Below are 14,916 nucleotides of genomic sequence, written 5' to 3' on the forward strand. Positions count from 1 at the left end.
TACTGTTAAAAGCTGGTGGAAGTTTTAAAAGTTCATATTTACAGCTTTTTAAAGCATACAGTGTTACTTTTAAAATGACTTTTACTAGGAGATTCAGCGAAACAGATACAGGAATGTTCCAACCGTGGTTTGAAATTATGCATTACGATCCAAGCGAACATCGATTTCTCTGCCACTGATTTTTATGCCATTCATTATTCTGCAGGCTTTTTCAGCTGATTCTGGGGAGTCAAATCTGACCGTTCCACAGCCTTTTGACTTTCCATTCTCCATTTTTATTTCTGCAAACATTACATGACCTGTAAAAGAAAAATTATAGAATTACTATACCAGCCTGTTTAAACAGGTTCCATGTTGCACTACACAGGTTTGAAATTTCTCATTGCCAATGAAGCAATTAGTAACTTGACTAAAAATATCAACATCAATGATTGAAAAACAGCATATAAATGCATTTTTGCATCATTTTATATTCCAAATATAATGCAATTCATATAAAATAATGTGCAGGTAAGAATATATAAAGCTGAACTCAAATTTGCTTAAGATTTACTATTTTAATAAAACAAAAATTTTACTTATGTTAAACCCTTTGTTTCTGAAGTAAATTTTACAGAAGGAGGGCAAGCTAGCACAAAATGCCACTAAGTCACCGTGCCCGATGACACATTACAGATTAAAACACAATTATTTTTATAGAAAATTGTTGCTTTCTGCCCAATCCTCTCTTCCTTCCCTTTCTTGTATCCTCTGTTTTAATCCTTCATCCCTGAAAATACTAACAACTTCCCAGAAATTTAATTTTTGCCAGGTTACAAAAGGGCCCCACTAATTCTGCTTTGCAACCACAGGGCTGAAGTCATTTATTCACTATCACAATTTGAACTCCAACCTAAGAATGGCACCAAATGTGTTATGGAAATAGGTACAGAAGGGACAGTGCAGATGTAAATCAATAAATGTAAAACCAGTTATCGTTAAGAGCACAAAGAAGAACTTCAGAGGAGTCTCCAGAAAGAGAAGAAAACTGGACAGTTATTCCATATACTGTTAATATCCCTTGCTGACCCTAGAGACTGATATTTGAAGTAGACAGAGATGATCATTTGTCAAAATACAAAGGGGCCATAAAAATCTGTGACCCAAGCCAGAGTTATGATCATTACATACAGGTAACATGTGTAAGGTGAGACTATTCCCAGGCACACCGGGAGGTATGACCACTCGATCCACAAAGATTTAAGTGGGAGGTGTGTGACTACTTACCATAATATTTCCCTCCCCTTGAAATATTCTAGTTGCCAGATCACCGTGGGCTAATTTTAGTCTGGCAACAAAGTCAGAGTGCCAGACATACTCAGTTCACATTTTATTCTTTAAAGGGAGAAAAAGGAAGAAGTGGGGAGGTAAAAGCAAAGGGCTTAGCAAAAAATTCCATGAGCTCTTTTCAGGCAATGGGAACAGTTTTTAATCTCAATGCATGAGTAAGACTTTTTTTCTTTTTAAATATTGATCTGATTGATATCCAATCTAAAACATCCTGGACTACTTTTCTACTGTTTTTCCATCTATCCTCCCTCTGATAACTGTAAATATTTTTTTAAAAAACTGATAGCCTGTCACTCACTCAAAACCAATTTAATGGTCCAAGTTAATAAATGTCATGTTGAGCTAAAACCATGATTTTAGAACCCAGATCAGGAAATCTTTAACTGTTCTCTAAAAATTATAAAACAGACTAATTCCCAGAGAAATTATAATGGTTAAAATAGACTCAAACAATATTCACCCTACAAGTGGTTAAAAAATATACAGACACAGAAAGACACATACAGGAACCACTTTTTCTAATACATTATAAAATGAAACTGGAAAATTTTTTGAAAAATTTTAAAGATAGATACAGAGCAATTTCCAGAGTCTTCTTACTATCTTGAATGCTGGGATCTGGAAAAAAAGCAAGTTTAATTAAAGAAACATACCTTGGTAAATGGCAATACTATACATTGATTTTAAAGGGAACTGTGGATAATTTTGAAGGGCTTTTAAGGTTAAAAGTTCGTCCTTATTCTAATGTTACCTAAAAACTTAGGGTTTTTCTTAACATTAAATGTTCCACCATAGGTGTATTAGCAATAGTAAGGTTCACTCAAGTAATTTTTTAAATTTCAAAGGAAAATATGTACTTATCTCTTGCAAACTCTCTCAATCTTTCAGGACAAGTTTCTATTTTGTTTTCCTCTTATGTTTTGTCTCTTGGTTTAGGGACCATCACTCAGAGCCCCAAGTTCCTGAGCTCACAATGATCTCAACGCTCTTCCAGCTGACAGGGTCTCTTAGCAAAGATACATGAAACTTCCTAGTTTGAAGACTCAGGGTGCACAGTAAGTGGCCTATGGACACATGCTTCATGGTTAGACTATCCCAAAATTCCCAATAGGCATAGAACCAGAAAGAGTTGTGTGTTTTCTAAGTTCTTTCTTAATCCCATAAAAACGTTATGTGAGATATTTTCTTTTCTTAAGCTAAATAACTGAGGAGAAAAGATTTAGTTTCAACCAATTAAAATCAGACCTCTCTACCTTTTTACACTCTCTGAGGACTTTCTTAAATGACTTAAATCTACAAATATCTTGTATAATCCCAAGAAAAAAATAGGACTGCTATCTTAGCAAAAGCATAGGACAAAATAGTATGCAATGAGAAATTAGTACCACAGAATAATCAAACATATTGCTGTTACATTTATTAGTGATAAAAATGATATCCTGCTGTAAAAGAAACCTTGTACTTTTACTTAGCCTACTAGGCTATTAACTTGTGGTGTGTATTTTGGAAAATGCATATCCAGAAATAGACCAAATTAAAGCATAAATAAATAAATAAATAAATAAATGAAATCTACCTCCAAAGCAAAGCTGTAACATAACCACAGAAGGAAAAAAAAAAGCAAAATCAGATATTCTACAAGAAGTATATTATGACACAAGGGACAAAAAACAAAGTTTTGTTTCTTTACAAATAAAAAAAGCAACTATCAATAAATGTTCTTCATATAGTATTTTACTGTCACTGCATTATTTTTACTGTGAAGTTTTTCTAGAGTCAAAGTCTACTATGAATGCTTGAAGAAGCCTATGGCTTTTAGTAGATAAAGTCTAGCAAGTGTCCATTTTCTATGCAATCAGCAAGCATACTCATGTAGAAAACTACATAATAGAAATCTGTGGGAAAAAACTTTATTTGTTTATATAGTTTATAGCAGTAATAATTAAGAGTGGGCACTGTAGAGCTGCCCGTTCCACATGGTCACTCCAAGTTAGCAATCTTAGCCGTGCCTCCCACCACTTTCCTGGCCACGGATCCCTGCAAAGTGAGTGAGCTTCAGGCCTTCGTGAAAATGAGCAGGCAGGATCTGAGCATTCTGCATGCTGAGGGAATGCACTTCCTGACGGAGTAGGTGGAAAGCACGGAGATAAAATACTACCTGCTACTTATAAAGTCAAATCAGAAGAAAACAAGGAAGAAAAAACAGATATTAAGAAGGTGGAGAAAGACGTAAAGACTGACGAACTATCAAATGGGGAAAGTTATCTAGAAATTGTCATTGAGGGTGCGACTGAGACAGACACTGATACCCCTCAGGAAATGGGAGATGAAAATGTAGAGATAACCAAGATGATGGATCAGGCAAACAATAAAAAAGTGACTGCCACTGATGCCCTAAATGATGGTGAACTACAGAAAGCCACTGACTTGTTCACAGATGCCATCAAGTTGAATTCTCACTTGGCCATTCTGTATGCCAAGAGAACCAGTATCTTCATCAAATCACAGACGCCAAATGCTGCCATCCGAGATTGTGACAGAGCTATTGAAATACACCATGATTCAGCTCAGCCTTATAAATGGTGAGAGAAAGCACACAGACTTCTGGGCCATTGGGAAAAAGCAGCCCATAATCTTGCCCTTGCATGTAGATTGGATCATGATGAAATGCTAATGCAATGCTGAAAGAAGTTCAACCAAGGGCCCAGAAAATCGCCGAATATCGAAGAAAGTATGAGCAGAAAAATGAAGAGTGAGAGGACACGGAAAGAACAGAAAGGGTTAAGAAGGCTTGGGAAGAACCTGAGAGCCCAGAGGGAAGAAGAAGCCAGAGGACAATCAGGAGCTCAGTATGGCTCTTTTCCAGGTGGCTTTCCTGGGGGAATGCCTGGTAATTTTCCTGGAGGAATGCCTGGGCTCAATGAAATTCTCAGTGATCCAGAGGTTCTTGCAGCCAGCCATGCAGGATTCAGAAGTTATGGTGGCCTTCCAGGATATGGCTCAAAACCCAGCAAATATGTCCAAATATCAGAGCAATCCAAAGGTTATGAATCTAATCAGTAAGTTGTCAGCCAAATTTGAAGGTCAAGCATAATGCCCTTCTGACAGATAAAGCCCTTGCTGAAGGAAAAGCAACTTGGATCAACAAATGGATGTCGCAATAATACAAACCAGTGTACTTCTGACTTTCTCATGAAGAAAGCTGGGGTGTGTTGAGGAGAATCCCTACCCCTCAACATTTGACAGTGGTTTGCCATTACAGTATTCTTTCAGATAGTGTTTGCCTACTAGGAATTACAAAGTTTAAACACTTTTAAATCTTAAAAATATGTAAAAACAAATTAAAAGGGTGTGTTAAACCCTACATTTTTCTTCACTAATCAAAAAAAAAAAAAGAGTGGGCACTGTAGTTCTAAAATATTATGGCCTTGAATCACACTAAGCCAGTAAACCAGAGTACAGCTAAAGTGTATAGACAAAAACGAAACAAATTTAAAGGACTATGCCCATTTGACTTCATTAGTACAACGGGAACTAATCTGGGGTCCAACTCTGAATGAGTCAGTTAATTCACTTCCTCAGCCTTCTTAAAAATGCATGTCAATGAAGAATTGCATAAGGCAGGATAAAAGACCTATTAAATTATATTCACTTATTACTTACCATTTTATATTTGGGGATATATGAAAACCCTTTTTTCTAAATTATAAAGGCTGAGAAAATGTTGGTTGTATTGAGGGTAATATAACCCATAATACAACATTTCTTAGCCTTTGTAATTATCCCATCAAGGACAATTAACCACTGTAGAAATGTAATATGCAGAGGGCTTGCAAGTAGGCCACTTACAGGTACATAATGTCTGGGGAAGACACATGGAGTACCACTGGACTCTTACTAGGAAGCAACCAAGAGAATACAGGGTCCAGCAAAAGTAATGCCTGCATGATGTGGCTGGTAGGGGTGTAATAATTTATAGTTTTAATTTGAACATTTCGCCTAAAATGTTACATGGTGTGCTTGAATATGATATTGTTATGTTACAGAATTACATGCTTATGATTTTGTAATAAAAGATCTTGTAATGAAAATGGAGAGTTATCTATGCCGGACCCTGTATACTTACATGCCCTGGGCTCAGGAGGCAAAACAAACAAAACAAAACCTTGCCTTTACTGCAAAAGAAGCTACTGCTGGCTTACATCAGGTTAAAAAAAAATTCCCACACTAAGAAAGAAACACTCTTAAGATTTAATAACAAAATGATGGGGCAGAAAAATAAATGGTTCAGATCATACAAACCAGGTAATTTCAACAGTTGTCAATTGCTGGCCGAAATTCTGTATTACTATATAACTTACTTCCTTTCCCATCAATGCAGTTCAAGATTAAAAACAGGAAGATGGTAGGCAATTATTTAAGTATTTATGTTATTACCTTAATATAAATCTAAAAGTCAGAAGCTTTTACAATTAGAATTGGAAAAAAAAACAAAACAAAAATTATTACTCTCATGATAAGAATATAGGCTGATCAAAAAGGGACATTAGAGCTAAAATAACAAAGTAGAGAATAATAATTTAACCACTTTTTATTGTCTAAAATGTTGTACAAATTTTTTAAATGTAGATTTGGATACTAATATTTCCTTTTAGAAAATGTCCTTGAATTGCTGGTGTCCTTCTGTCACAACAATACCACTCCAGCTAGACACTCACTAAAAAACCCTCAAATTTGTTGCAAGCCTTTCTCATACCTAACGTCAAAAAAAATCTGCCTACATAGGATAAAGAACAGTCAACTCAATATTAGTTGCATTTTCATTAATGTCATTTTTGTTTGCCCTACTGTGTTCTTTTTATCTTGTTTCATTTCTACCTTTTAACATAATATTATATCACAACTGGAGATTTCTTTTTTCACTGAAACTTCAACAGAGATTATCTACACTTGCTGCCATTGCTCCTCATTTCATACATTACAGTAAGGCCCTAATGTGTTCATTCCTCTGTAATCTATGGGTGGCCAGTTGCTGCCTACTCATTCTGGTAGATACTCTTGCTCCTACAGAAGACTACCAACACCTCCAAACAACTTTATAATTTTGCCTTCTCTTAGTGGTGACTGTTTACTAGTTGAGTCACTTTCAACAAATTTTTTTATCAAAGAAAAGGTTGAGTTTCTCTTCTTTGAATAAAACATTTTTTAAAAAATAATCAAAAGAAGAAGACAAAAGAACATCATGGTAACAAACTGCCAAAATACAGTATTAGCAGATTTAATGAATGAGTAAATAAATGAAGATCTGCTCAGAATGTTTAACTCACCCAAAAATACTTAACAAACTCTTACTATATGTATCAAGGCAATAAAAGGTGCTATGATAAAAGAGACAGTTCTTGCCCTCAACAGCCTCCATTTAGGAGGGAAGAAAACATGAACAGTTAATTACAATAGAGTTTCATATAAAGTACTCTGAGAACACAGTAGACAGACAATAGATCCCACAGTGATCGCTTTGATCACAAATGATCTATCACTTTTTGATAAGTGGCTACACAGGCTACTTTTGTGGGAGGACATTAGATTTAGCCTCTTTATGAGCTCAAAAAATTAAAGATATATTCCAAATGCTCTTAACTTTTCATTAACTCTCAAAGACTGAATGTATCATTTTTAGCCCTTTTTCAACATTACCTGTAATTTTCAGACCATAAGACGCACTTAGGTTTTAGAGGAAAATAGGAAAAAAGCTTTTGAAGCAAAAAATGTGCTAAAATATTTAGTAACATAAATAACATAATATTTCACCAACGTAGATGTAACAGAACTCAACAGCAGCATTAGCAACCATTATTCCTCCCAAATTCAGGGGAAGTGTCTTACAGTCTGAAAAATAGGGTATACGCCCACCTATACAGCTTACTTTGTGATTACAGTCTCTAGGACATCACCCAATAGCAGAAAAATACTGGCAGAAAACCTGTTATTTTGTTCCACTCACACTAATTCTCTCATCATCACACACACACACACAAAAAAGGTCCTTTTTTAAAAGTACTAAAACACCTAATCTTCTACAGACCTAATAAATATATTAAGGTTGTACAGGTAGTATCATTCATTATAGCCAAGAATAGTTTACAAAAGAATCAGAAGGCCACCAGAATGCACCTACATCTAAAGAGTTCTGGGCAGGGGGCTCTACACTATCAGGTTAGCTTCCTGTGCTGTGTAGGTAATGGAGTATTATAGAATGGGGTCATCTCATCATTTGGAGTTAATATCATTGGGTCATGTTGACAATGTATTGCACTGTAGGAAATGAACAAACCAATTCTAGTACTTCCCAGAAGAAAAAATATTTTTAAATGTGAACAATCATGATATAGCAACCTTTTAATAATCAGAGAGTAGACCAATCATTTTCTTTTATCCACAGGAGACAATGACAAGCTCTATTCTACATCATGTTATTTAGTAGTAATTTGCACTGCTCTTGGTCAGAAAAATAATTCATTTATTTGAAGAAAAATTAGATCGTCATACAGCCTAGAAATAAGCATCTGGACAGGTAAAGGTCCAAGACAATTTTAAAAAGTTTAAATTTTTCCTCCATAATCACTATTAACATATCTGCAATCATTGGCATACTTACCACACTGACTGAATTTCTCTTTTAGTTTCTGCCAAGTCAAGTCAAAAGGCAGCTAGAATGAAAAAAGGTATTAGTAACAGATACAGGAGGCAAAAAATAACTTTAAGTACACTTTACATTTAGTTGCTTACATTTCTGACAAATATCTGGTTGCCTTTGGAGCCTATTCTGTCTCTCATTCCGCTTCCCATCGGACCTGATAAAAATCCTCGATCCATATCGATGCTCCTTTCCAGTATAGCTCCTATACCTGGTCCCATTCTATCAAAGCTGGAACTCATCCGATCCAGTCCCATCCCCATTCCTCCAGTCACACTGTTCATGCCACCCATTCCACCACCTGGATTTTCAGGAAGGGACAAGAGGGTTTGGGAGTTTGGTGTTTTGTTTTAAAAGCAGGAAAAGGAGAAGAAGAAAGGGAGAAAGAGGAGGGAAAGAATAATTTTTGAGAAACAAAGGGAGAGAAAAATTAATTCATTTATGTAATTAGATTATATGTAAGCATAAAATTAATTTCATACATACAATATAACAATCTTTCAAGAACAGAATTTAATTTGGTATACATTTGGTTAGTTGAATGTTAATGGCTAACTAAATGTTAATTTTAGCCACTATATAACATTATATACATATCCTTCTATAAAATCACACTCTGATCATAAAACCCACCATATATGTAATATAAATTTTCTACCAATTACTTTATCCAATAATGTTAGAGTAGTTTTATTCTCATTTTTATTTTCTAATAACACACTAACTTTAATAATTGCTAGAGCAAAGATATACGGAGCAAATTCAAATTATTACAACTCCAGGACATCAATTGTTGCTCTCATCCTACTCTCCTATAAAATATTATTTTCCTAGATTCCCTTTCATCTTTGTATCTTCTGCTTCACATATAATCTCTCTTTTTGTGTAAGTTCAATTTTCAATAACCACAGAAACACAGTTAATTTTAACCTCAGTGTCATATAAAACTTGCGAAGGTAGTAACAACAAATGAAATCACAACCCTTTGGCCAGAGCTTGAGAATTTATCTCAGAAAGCATATCCACTTCATTCCAATCCTACTCATTCTCAAAATGCATGCTTTTTTCTCATACCTAAAGCCCTCAGACATAGAAATTCTAAAAATTAACATTACCCTCAAGTTGGCTTTCTGTGAATAACAAATATAAAATCAGGGAAACAGAAGTGTAAACTCTGAGGTGAAAAAGGAAAGGCAGGGAAGTTACCATCAATAGAAAAATGGCCAAGTCTGGAAAAGATGATGAAAAGAAGGAATAAAACGAGAGGCAAGGGAAAATGGAAAGAGGTATCTTCAGCTGGCAGGATTTTTTAATTCATTCTGTGTTTCCTATTTGTGAGATTTCAATCAATTTAAGGAAGTCAAAGTATGGAGAACTCATAGAGACATGGTTGAGTAAGCAAAAGAGGTCAATAACTAAGCCACATGTTAAGCCTTTAGGCCTAAAAATGTGGTAGTGGAAACAGGTGAAAGAGATTCAGCATTCCCCAGTGTTTCAACTACTGTTGATTCTATCACAGGAAAGGTTTAAAAGGAAATAAACATCTTCAACTTCAGGAGGTCTCTTTAGAAGTGTGTACCTGGGGCAATTCACCTGCATATTCCAAAAGGTATCCACAAATGAAATAAACTAGTAACCAATAGCAGTTGGAAACAAAGTTGGTGCTAATACAAAAGTTGTTCTTTTTATTTTTACTGTTTCACTTTTTATGCAAAAGGTGTTCTTCACACACGATCAGAGAAATCCCCAGATTTTTTAGTTGGAAAGGAGATTCTTGGACTGGCTGACAGTTAATACATACTCTGGTGTTAGTTTAGAAATACCAAAAAAGTAAAAATCGAAGTACTTTAGAAATTTCAGTGATCACACAGAAAAAAGCTCAACAACTATCAAAGCTTCTGTACATTATAACATGACATTATTAACATATAAGAACAAAGTACTGCTATACTACGATAACTACTCTTGCAAGTCTTTTGCAAGCACACAAATAATACTGAATAAATTCTAGTAAAATTTAAACCTACTTATTCCAGATCCCACTGGACCCATGTTAGAAGCTCCTATTCTTCCTGCAAACCCTCCAATCATTGCACTGCCTAAACAAGGGTGGAGAGATAATATACTAATTAATTTAAACAATCATACTTTCAAAGTCCCAAGGTACTATGCTCTCAAAAGATGTACAGTAACTGACAAGTATAGTCTTCAAGAAATAGGGTTCAAATATTTAAGATACTGCAAAACAGAGCTAGTACATTAAAATCCATAAAGTATTTTCTTCTAGTAATAAATTTAGTGGAACATTACAAATTTCTAATTTTTCACAGAAAAAGGAAACAAACTTGGAAAAATATAACCTGTGAAAAGAAAAGAAGTATGCAGCCAGCCTACCAAGTCTACCAAAGGAATCGCCAAAGCCTCGATTTATTCCAATATCACCACGTCCAAAATCTCTCTCCATGCTACTAGTCATCGCACCACGGTATAGCTCTGAAAAAATTATGCAATAAATTAACCCCTTTTCAAGTATATCAATACACAGGAACCCATTTAGGAACATGCTGAAACTAAAGAGATAGCCAAAGTCACAAAAACAAAAAAGGTCTGTTATTTACCCAACCTCATATTCCACATATATACCAATTCACCATGCCTGTCCCTAACACCAAGTGCCCACACTCTAAAGACCACTATAGTACTCATCCCTAAGTAGGGGGGAACATTTTACATATAAGGTAAACTAAATGTAGCATACATGTCCCACTACATACATTTACCTACCTCCCATTCGACCAACTCCTCCAAATCCTCCCATGCTATTAATTGCTTCCAGACCACCAAACCCAATGCCTAAGAAATAAAGATTAATTTGAGATTTGACTGTCCATTGTATAGCTGAAAGATATATTTTATAAATGTTGAGTCTCACCCGTAAGCTCTTCATCTACCCTACCTCATGCAGCTGCTTCTTAACACATCACCTTCCATATTTCTTATGTACCAGACTCAATTTCTACTAGCATCTTTTAGGAAGTAAGCTAACAAAAAAACCATGACTTGTTTGCCCTTGGAATTCTCAATACAGTTCCTTATTTACTAAAAATGGCAGTGGGTACACACAAAAAAACAAGTGCTTGTACATACCTCCTCCAATTCTATTCATTCCTCCAAAACCTGGACCATCCATTCCCATACCTCAAATAAAAACACAGTATACACTTTGAGTAAATCTTACTTTTATGACTAAAGAACGACAAAACACAAAGGAGCAAACAGATACCATTGGTTTAGTCACAATGGAACACTAGAGAAGCAAGGGCACAGGTGGGATGATTCAAAGCACTATGCCACAGCAACAGTCTCATCATGACTATTCAAAAAGGCTTCACTGAATAATTATTAGACAAGGAAAGTCACTGGTCACATTTACATTCTGTTAGAAAATATCCAGAACTAGAAAATCATTCTTTTTTTTTCAGAGTAGACGTAAAATACCACTCTCACTGATTTTTTTCAGACAAACAGGAGTATCACTATAGCAGATTTGAAAATCAAGTGAGAAAGTTAAGCACTCTACACGTGATAGCCAAGAGAGCAGTGAAAAATTAAAGAATAAAAATAGTATGTGTTCAGGAGGGTGGAGGGTCTAAGAGTAAGGAAGAAAATCTCCATTTGTTTGGATCAGAATGATTACAATAACTACTCTTATCATTTAAAGTGTAGCTATAGCATCTCAAAAAATAAAAATCCGATCATGTTATTAAACCATCAGTTAAAATAATAGTTCTCAAAGTGTGCTCTGGGGATCCTTGAGGAGCCAATATGTCAAAACTATTTAGTTCATACTAATGATTGTTTTACTCTTATTCTTTCAGTTATAATGTGGAATTTTCCATAAACTACTACATGATGTGTGATAGTGTAACAAACTAAATGCAGAAGATACAATGGCATCACTGTCTTGCATTAAGCCAAACATTAAACAGATGTATCAAAAAGTAAAACAATGCCACTCTTCTCACTAATTCTTTTGTATGGAAAATATAATTTATTTTTTAAAGAGTATATTTATGTTAACACAATGGGCTTACTATTTTTAAATAAATTTATATATATATTTCAAATTCTAATATAGTGAATATTGATAAAGATAACCATACAAACCAAAGCATTTTGGAATCCTCAACGTATTTTAAGAGTATAAAAAGGTTCTGAAACCAAAAAATTTTAAAAAATCTTAAAAATAAACTAAGTTAGGTCTAGGTGAAGAGCCAAAAAGCTATCTAAAAAAACTACTACCCGTCTAGATATGCAAAGTTAAACTGCTTATGATACAGCGGCCTTTTGGCCATCCCACAAACACCGTACATCCATGATACACAAGGTGCCGTGCTATTCCCCTTCTGCCTCAAAGCCACTCCAAAGCCCACAGAGCTAACAGGCTAGCTACAGCACAGCTGGCCTCAGAGGGACCCTCCTGACATTTCCCCATTCTCTTTTGTGTTCTCTGCTCTCCAAATTCATTCCTTTTTCAAACTGAAGTCACATCCTAAATACCCAACTATAAAATGCAGTCCTTTAAACATTATTACAAACTACTGAATGTGAGGTTTATGACCTAGCAAATGTATCATTTAAAAAGAAATAAGCAAGTTATAATACTCACCACTTGGACCTAAATTTCCCATTACACCACCTATGTTCAACTGGCTGGCACTGATAGGCTGTCCACCTGGACCGAGTCCCATTCCAATGCCTCCAAGACCACCTGAAACACAAATAATAATATCACCAACCCATATATGATTACATAACTGGCACTACAATTTTTTTAAGCCATAAACCCATAGTAGTACCTCTAAAATTTTGCATGTATCTAAATAAGACCACTGGTTCTTGTTTTCATTGGGGTGCAGCACACTGAACCCTCAGTATAATATAATTTGTAAGTAATGATAACTGTTTTATAAAGCAGATCCATCTTATATTTCAGTTAAAGGCATATTGAGAAAGACTAGTAAAATACTGAGAGGATTTTAAAAATTGTGTCACCTTATAAATGGCATATATATCTGAAAATAAGACTTTCTCAAATTTGTAAAACCACTTAAAATCTAAGAACTACTTTTAAAATGGTTCAAATCAAACTAAAAAGTCAACAACCATGAAAACAATATTAAATAAAGCAAATGTTGCATTACCCACTTTTATCATACATATTTATTTATATTTATATGGTACCTTAAGTGTTTTCACATATATTATCCATAGACAAGGGAATTTTTGAGACCTTAGGTTATTTGCACAATGCCATTTGGCTATGTGATTAAGAATAGAATTTAAGTTTTCTGTCTCTAAATCCAATACTCTTTTTACTACTTCTCTTAAAATAGACTTCAAGAAGATAACCCGAAGATGACCTTAAAGGTATAACTAATTAATATTTGAATAGGTATTGTTTTATTCTACTTTTAAAGTTCTCTCTAGTTAATGTATCAATTAGAGGCTAACCCCCTCACACACACATAAATGTTATTAAAGGTAGAGTAGAGGTACATTGTGTTAAATTGGAATGATGAATATAACCTGGTAAAGGAAATATCTTTTCTCAGCTCAGTCCCTAAAAATGGTCCAACTAAAAGCAATAGCATATTTGTACATCAGCAATGCCCATGTCTACACCTAGCACTATCATTCTTCACTAAAGGACCTGGGATTCCTTGAAAGTAGGTCAATTCCTTGTATTCAAACAAGAAAAAATCTTCATGGTTTTGGGAAATCCTGTTTCTACTAAAAAGAATATCAGAGGCATGGGAAATGAGGATGTTCCCACATGCCAAGTTACAATTTAAGCAAAGAAAGGAAGGGAAGGAGAAAAAATATGGGGAGGTTCATAATAATTAGCATAACTACAACAAATTGATTCTGTCAAAGTCTATGAGGTCATATATCAATAGAAAAGAGTATATAAAAATGAAATCTTAAAAAGAACACAGTATAAACATGTAATATAAGATTTATTTTTATCCAAATAAAAGATTACTAATAGTTGAAAGTTAATTGGGATACCCTGCATTAAGACCAGGATCTTGAAGGATGACACTCTGCGTGATAAGGTAAACTTATCCGTGGAGTTAAACTCCACTTTTCCATGGAGACGGAAAGAACTGCCCTATAGAAGAAGGGGCAATACTGAAAGACACATGCGCTAAGAATTTTCCAGTTCATCCTTAAAAAATGAGTATACACATTATGAAAGCCCAACAAATATGCTTCAACCCTAGATGATATGACTCAGTGCATTGAGTGCTGCCCTGCAAACCAAAGGGTCACCAATTAGATTCCTAGTCAGGGCACATGCCTGGGTTGCAGGCCAGGTCCCCAGCTGGTGGGGCATGCAAGAGTCAACCAACTGATGTATCTCGCACACACTGATGTTTCTCTCCCTCTCTTTCTCCCTCCCCCCCTCTCTAAAAGTAAATAAATAAAATCTTTAAAAAAAATTTTTTTAAAAAGAAATAGAAGTTGCAAATTAGTGAATCATTCAACCTAAAGAATTAGGGAAAAAATGAGACTAAACCCAAAGAAACAGATAGAAGAAAATAATAAAGCTGAGAACAGAAATTGAGATACAGAAAACAAAATTACTTATTTGAAAGCATTAAAAAACTGACAACCTCTACCAGGGGTGTTCAACCTGAGGCCCACGGGCCACATGCAGCCCAGGATGGCTGTGAATGTGGCCCAAAACAAAACCATAAAGTTACTTAAACATGAGGTTGTTTTGTGATTATGTGTTGCAATGTATTTAATATGCAGCACAAAACAATTCCTCTTCTTCCAGTGTGGCATACTGCAAGCAAAACTGACCAAGGGAAAAGGAGATA

General features: G+C 35.0%; 1 protein-coding gene across 7 annotated transcripts in view; it reads right to left on the bottom strand.

The window, feature by feature from the left end:
- The window catches only part of MYEF2 (myelin expression factor 2), a 35,778-nt gene that overhangs the window by 5,555 nt on the left and 15,307 nt on the right, over positions 1 to 14,916 (bottom strand). The window contains exons 10-17 of one of the 7 annotated variants that reach the window (XM_045822603.1): positions 12,696 to 12,797; positions 11,174 to 11,224; positions 10,811 to 10,879; positions 10,421 to 10,519; positions 10,054 to 10,125; positions 8,119 to 8,327; positions 7,988 to 8,039; positions 124 to 299 (exon numbers count right to left, since the gene is read on the bottom strand). In XM_045822603.1, coding sequence (XP_045678559.1) covers positions 136 to 299; positions 7,988 to 8,039; positions 8,119 to 8,327; positions 10,054 to 10,125; positions 10,421 to 10,519; positions 10,811 to 10,879; positions 11,174 to 11,224; positions 12,696 to 12,797 — 818 coding nt within the window. In that variant the 3' untranslated portion in view covers positions 124 to 135. Of the gene's footprint in view, positions 1 to 66; positions 300 to 7,987; positions 8,040 to 8,118; positions 8,328 to 10,053; positions 10,126 to 10,420; positions 10,520 to 10,810; positions 10,880 to 11,173; positions 11,225 to 12,695; positions 12,798 to 14,916 lie in introns of those variants that run through there. The other 6 variants (XM_045822601.1, XM_045822604.1, XM_045822605.1 and 3 more) reach the window with 6 other exon arrangements.

This window comes from Phyllostomus hastatus, unplaced genomic scaffold (genome assembly GCF_019186645.2).
Source record: "Phyllostomus hastatus isolate PE091 unplaced genomic scaffold, TTU_PhHast_1.1 phas_scaffold_501, whole genome shotgun sequence".
Taxonomy (NCBI): Eukaryota; Metazoa; Chordata; class Mammalia; order Chiroptera; family Phyllostomidae; genus Phyllostomus; species Phyllostomus hastatus.